Source organism: Pipistrellus hanaki (genome assembly GCF_964339955.1).
Source record: "Pipistrellus hanaki genome assembly, chromosome: 5".
Classification (NCBI taxonomy): Eukaryota; Metazoa; Chordata; class Mammalia; order Chiroptera; family Vespertilionidae; genus Pipistrellus; species Pipistrellus hanaki.
Genome location: NC_140507.1, coordinates 14,526,111 through 14,532,794, shown reverse-complemented (window position 1 = coordinate 14,532,794; position 6,684 = coordinate 14,526,111). Strand labels below are relative to the sequence as shown.

At 37.8% G+C, this 6,684-nt stretch overlaps 1 protein-coding gene across 1 annotated transcript; it reads left to right on the top strand.

Annotated features, from left to right (window-relative positions):
• Positions 1 to 408: 408 nt before the first annotated feature.
• LOC311622967 (eukaryotic translation initiation factor 1A, X-chromosomal) lies at positions 409 to 1,554 on the top strand. Its single transcript, XM_084884499.1, has one exon. The coding sequence runs from the start codon at positions 464 to 466 to the stop codon at positions 896 to 898; it is 435 nt and encodes a 144-aa protein (XP_084740625.1). The 5' UTR covers positions 409 to 463; the 3' UTR covers positions 899 to 1,554.
• The last annotated feature ends 5,130 nt before the right edge of the window (positions 1,555 to 6,684 follow it).

Here is a 6,684-nt window from a genome sequence, read left to right as displayed (position 1 = left end):
AGGTAGTAATATGTATTATTATTATTGCTATTATTATTTTTGTATTAATATCAACTAACATTTATGGAGCATTTACTATGTGCCAGCACTATGGTGATCACTTTACTTAATCTTATCAAACCCTTACAAATCTAAGGACCTATTTTACAGGTGAGAAAACTGGGCTTTAGAGAGGGTTGGTAACTTATCCATCCAAAGTCACAAAATTAATCACTGCTTCTAGGGACTCAAGCGCAGGAGGGGAAAATTAACATTGGCCTATTTCATTCAAGATGAAGCTCTTGGGGCTCTCGCCCACGCACGTGACTGGCCTCTCGCGCCCGTTGGGTACTGTGGGGCTCCACGCGTCACCTCTCGCGCCCCACCTCGCGCCCCTTGGAGGAACTGCCACCACCACCACCACCACCACCACCACCGCCCCCAGAGTACGCGTCAAAGTCGCGGCGAGGCCTCTGCTCCGGCCATGCCCAAGAATAAAGGTAAAGGAGGTAAAAATAGACGTAGGGGTAAGAACGAAAATGAATCCGAAAAAAGAGAATTGGTGTTCAAAGAAGATGGGCAAGAATATGCTCAGGTAATCAAAATGTTGGGAAACGGACGCTTAGAAGCCATGTGTTTTGATGGTGTAAAGAGATTGTGTCACATCAGAGGGAAATTGAGGAAAAAGGTTTGGATAAATACCTCGGACATAATATTAGTTGGTCTACGAGACTACCAGGATAATAAAGCTGATGTGATTTTAAAATACAATGCTGATGAAGCGAGAAGTCTGAAGGCATATGGCGAACTTCCGGAGCATGCCAAAATCAATGAAACTGATACATTTGGTCCTGGAGATGACGATGAAATCCAGTTTGATGACATTGGTGATGATGACGAAGACATTGATGATATCTAACTTGACCTCAACATTCTGTATTCCAACTTCACTGAGGATTGTTCAACAATTTGGATTTTGGCTAAGGCCTATAAAAGAAGATTAAAATCCCATTAATTTGAATGCAGCTGGGTTAAAGCACAGATTTGTTTCTAAGGTGTTTCTTTAAAAACCGGTAATGTTGAATTAACTGAAATATTAAGCTCACTTTGTTCTTTAGGTGTAATGGACTTATGGGTAAAAGAGTACAGCTAGTATTTTTAAAAGAGGGGAGGGGAACCTTTCCTATTTTGACCACTTCCAGTAAATAAATGGATGCTTTGAATAAACCATTTGCCCTATATACTTACCAATTATAAGTAAGCCCTAGATTTTACTGGCCTGTTGACTGTATAGTGGCTTTCTATATATTCCAGTTACCTACCTACGTGTATCCTTGGGGTTTTGAATAAATTTAAGGGAAGCAGAAATCAGAAATGATTTGGTCTGTTTTTCATATTTAAATAGCATGTGGCTATTTTTATACTAATTTTGCTATTGCATACATTCTTTTCATGACCTTATTTTGTAACGATAAACTTCAAGAAAGCATTTCCAACATGCAGATATTATAATCTGTGCTTTAATAGCAATTTTGAATTTGTAAGGTTAGTAGTTGCAGAAATTGGACACTAGGTGGCACCCAGTTGTCTTAACATTAGAAATACTGATTTGGTTGTAAATTTTTTTTACACTTCCTGTGCATATGAAATATCCCAAGTTTTTTTTTTTTTTACCATGTGCATTATGTTGAATATTTTTGCAGAACTAAAAGATTATTGTCATTTTATTTCGGAAGTCATATGTGCAAGCTACAATTTTAAATGACTTATACACATGACTTATATATAAATGAAAATTTAATTTCACAACAACTTATACAAATTAAGCCCTTTTCAAAACTATCCCTAAGCTGGGGAAAGAGGTGGGAATAATAATTTAATGAAAAGATAGTCTCCCATTTCTGAATGGAAGAGCTACAGTGGAGAATATAATAAAGACAATGTCATGCTGCACAGTGTATTATACACTTTGTGTTTAGGGTATATTTTGTTGTGTGTAGATTTTTATTTATTTTTTTTTGCTTCTATGTTATTAGGAATTTATTTAAATTTTATTTTATTGTTTAAAGTATTAGAAATAGTAATACATATATCTCCTTTTCCCCCTACTGACCTTCCCCCAGCCTTCCCTACACCGTCACATACCCTCATCCCATGCCCCCAATGTCTTGTGTCCATTGGTTGTGCTTATATGCATGCATACAAATCCTTCAGTTGATCTCTTTCCCCACCTCCCCAACACTCCCAGCGTTCCCACTGTAATTTGACAGTCTGTTCAATGCCTTACTGCCTCTGTATCTTTTTGTTCATCAGGTTATAATGTTCTTTATTTTCCATAAATGAGTCAGATCAATATATTTTTATACAGAGAGGAAGGTAGGAGATAGAAATATCAATGATGAGAATCATTGATGGCTGTCTCCTACACGCCCTCTACTGGGGATTGAGCTCCCCTACTGGGGATCAGGCCTGCAACCAGGCATGTGCCCTGACAGGAATGGAATTGGAAACTCCTAGTTCATAGGTGCTCAACCATTGAGCCACATGGCCAGGCCCTCATTATTCTGTATTGCTCTCCCTCGTAGGTAGCAATAAATCAGAGAGTCCTAGTCTCACCCACCACCTAAGCCTCCAGGCACCATTTCCCTCTTCTAGATCAGATACTTCTTACATAGATGATTAGAAAGCCTAAAACCTGACAAATTTCAAAAATAATTAAAATGAATCTTTCATTCTCGACATTAGATGGTACCTATCCTTTGAAATAGGTACCATAATTACTGTAGTTAAGGAAATTGAGATTCAACCAAAACTACAGTTAGTAAATAGTAGAAACCAAATTCTACCATGCTCTTTTTCTCTTTTCAAAATTTTAAGCCTTAGTTTTAATTCTGTCATTTATTAACTGGTGTCCTTTGTGTATAGAAAGTTACATTTGAGTCTCAATATCCTTACCCATTAATTGGTTTTTATATCATTTTCCAAATTTGACTCTGTATAAACAGACACAAATGTACCCAGCAACTCGCTTTATCATATCTTGAATATCTTTCCTCATCAGTACTCACTCTTTTTTTAAAAAAAAAAATCTTTATTATTGAAAGTATTATATACGTCCTCCTTTCCCCCCCATAAATCTCTTCCAGCTCTCATCCTCCCCCAGTACTCTCTCTTACTGGCTCTTAAATGGTTGCATATTATTTATAGCAGATCCCTTTTATTTGTTGAATGAATGTGAAAATCAGTAAAGACCCCTAGAGTATCTTTGCTGATACAACCACACCTCCTTGCAAGACTCTATGTTTTGAATGCCTTCCCCTATTCCAAAGCTAGAATGGGAAACAGGGAACCAGCAGTTTCATAGAATTTGGTCATATATTAAACAAATGTGAGAAGCATCTTACTGTCTTATTCACTAACCAATAATGCCTGAAGTCTTTCCCAGGTCTTGTGTAGGCAGCCCTGGGAGAAAGGTTCTGATCAAGACTTATTCAAAACATATTATTTTGAAGAATTCACACCATGTTCTCTCCACTAGAAAAGGCCACCAACAGGCACAGGCAGCAAGTTTCACTTGTTGAATAAAAAGCTCAGTATTATAAACAGAACCTCTGAGTTTCCTCATCTTTTTCCCTCCTCTGCCAGCTGGCGACAGCTATAAAACTTATGGTAAGAGTGCCACTTACTGTTAGATTCATTACACTGCAATTTGAAACCAGTTCTTTAATCTTTGATTCTAAATGCCAAACACAAAAGCCAAAAGACTTAGCACAATTGTTGACTTTTGATAGCTTACTAAGTATCATAAATTATGCCAAGTGCTTTGTAATCATAAAACCACAAAACTGACCCTCAGTTTCTTTCTTTTTTTTTTTTTTTTTTAATATATTTCATTGATTTTTCACAGAGAGGGAGAGAGATAGTTAGAAACATCCATGAGAGAGTCATCGATCGGCTGCCTCTTGCACGCCCCCTACTGGGGATGTGCCTGCAACCAAGGTACATGCCCTTGACCGGAATCAAACCTGGGACCTTTCAGTCCGCAGGCAGACTCTCTATCCACTGAGCCAAACCAGTTTCGGCTGACCCTCAGTTTCTTAAAGTGGAAATGATACATAGGTACACACAGAAGTCTAAGACATAAATGCCTTAACATGTCCAATTTCCACATACAAATCTCTTCCTCAGTCCAGAATCATGAGTATCTAAGAATATGGACTTTATATGGTAAAAATGTTGGATTCTCATCTTAGCTCCACTACTTACTACCTATTATTAACTGTATGTTGCAGTAGAGAGGTGGTGAAGTATGGAGGTTAAGTGCTTTGGCTTTTTTTTTTTTTTTTTTTGTCTTTTCCCTTCTTTGTTTTTATAAAAATATATTTTATTGATTTTTTTTACAGAGAGGAAGGGAGTTAGTGAGTTAGAAACACTGATGAGAAACATTGATCAGCTGCCTCCTGCACACCCCCAACTGGGGTGTGCCCGCAACCAAGGTAGTACATGCCCTTGACCGGAATCAAACCTGGGACCTTTCAGTCGGGAGGTCGACGCTCTATCCACTGAGCCAAACCAGTTTCGGTCTTTCTTTATTTTTAAAAATACATATGTTTTTATTGATTTTAGAGAGGAAGGGAGGATAGGTAGAAACATTGATGAGACAGAAACATAAATCAGCTGCCTCCTACACGCCCTCTACTGGAGATTGAGCTCAAAATACAGGCATGTACCTTGACCTCTTGATTCATGGGTTGATGCTCAACCATTGACTCACACCAGCCAGGCTGCTTTGCCTTTGAGAATAGAAATTTTCAGTCCTAGCTCTGCCACTCACTGTCTTGGTAACCTTGGGTAAATTACATAACCTCTCAGAGCAATTGATTCCTCATCTTTAATATGGGTATAAAAATTATATTGATTTCATTGGGTTGTTGTGAGGATGAAGTGACTATGTTGTTATTAGAACAGTGTCGACAAAGCCCTATATATGTTTGCTTTTGGCTTTCCATCAGATTTAGGATAAAACAAATTCTTTCCCTTGGCCTTGCCAAGATAAAACTGTCAGATGTTTTCATACATTCTGGGAAAAGCCACAATATAAAAGGGGGACCTTGAAATCTAGTGTGTTGTCCAAGATATTAGGGAGCGGAAACTTGAAACCTATATGGGAAAAACATCAATGTGAGAGAGACACATCTATTGGCTGCCTCCCACACACTCCCAAGGAGGAGTGGCATCAAGCCTGCAACCCAAGGTACATGCCCTTTACCAAGAATCAAACACTAAACCAGTGTGTAGGCTGACACTTTAACCACTGAGCCACATTGGCCAGAACCATATAAGCTTTTAAACTTATAACTATCAGATCTTGTGCTACTTTATATCATTGAAATAGTTAACATCAAAATTCTTTTAAAAGACCTACAAAATCAGATCCTCTCAATGTCAGAATTTAAGATTGCTAATGGAATTTAAATCCCTTAATCCTCTCTCCAAACACAAATTAATATACGTACAAATTGTTGTAGCTCTTGTAACAGCGTGACTCAATTAGGTTTCTTTTCCTTGCAAGGATTTGCAAAACAGCCAAAAATTGGCTTTGTACCTTTTTAGCCCAACATCTTTAAGATTATAAAAGGGTTGAGGGCAAATACGTAACCAGATTTCTTTTGAGAGCTGCTCAAGTGTTATGTAATGTCTAGCTTGCTCTCCCAGAAGAGAATGGAGTATCCCTTCCCCTTCATTGAAAACTTACGTCTGGCCTGTGTCCTCTGGAGCCCAACAATCCACCCCAAATACATGCCAGAAAAAAAAAAGGGGGGGGGGGGGGCAATCTACTTGGGAACAGCCTACACTCCAAAGATTTCTAAAGAGAATGAATGTTTCACATATAGAATTGACCTGTGGTCACTTAAACTGGTTTTTGCCAGCTCTAGAGCTGAAGACCTTAATAGAGTAAGGATGAGGATGGTATACTGGAAACCAGGGACAGGAAAATATCAAGTTTACATCTGGAAAAAGGCATTACCTTTATTAGTGATTTTTTTTTTTAACACTAATACTTAAATTTTGATTATTTGTAGCAGAATCATCCAAGGGCTTATTAAATCACAGCTTTTTATATACCACTGCTGGAGTTTGATTTAGTAGCTCTGGCGTGAGGCAAGAAAACATCTAACAGTCTCTGCCACCAAACTCCCTTCCCATTGCAGGCTTCCAGCTTTAAACAAGTATGAACTGAATTTTAAAGGAAATGTACCATTAATTACCTAAACATTTTAATTACTAAAATAAGTGGTTGCAATTAAAAGTGATCAAAGGACTTATCTGCCAAAACCAGTTTAGCTCAGTGGATAGAGTGTCAGCCTGCAAACTGAAAGGTCCCAGGTTCGATTCCAGTCAAGGGCATGTACCTTGGTTGTGGGCACATCCCCAGTAGGGGGTTTGCAGGAGGCAGCTGATTGATGTTTCTAACTCTCTATTCCTCTCTCTTCCTCTCAGTAAAAAATCAATGTGTGTGTGTGTGTGTGTGTGTATATATATATATATATATATATATATATATATATATATATTTTTTTTTTTTTTATCTGATTGACTAAAAAAAGTTAAGGGACTCATCCAGGATAGGGTCAAGACTATTTGACATAGTGTATTTACAGGAACAGTCAAGAGGAAAAATAAAATTACTATTTTATAATTCTA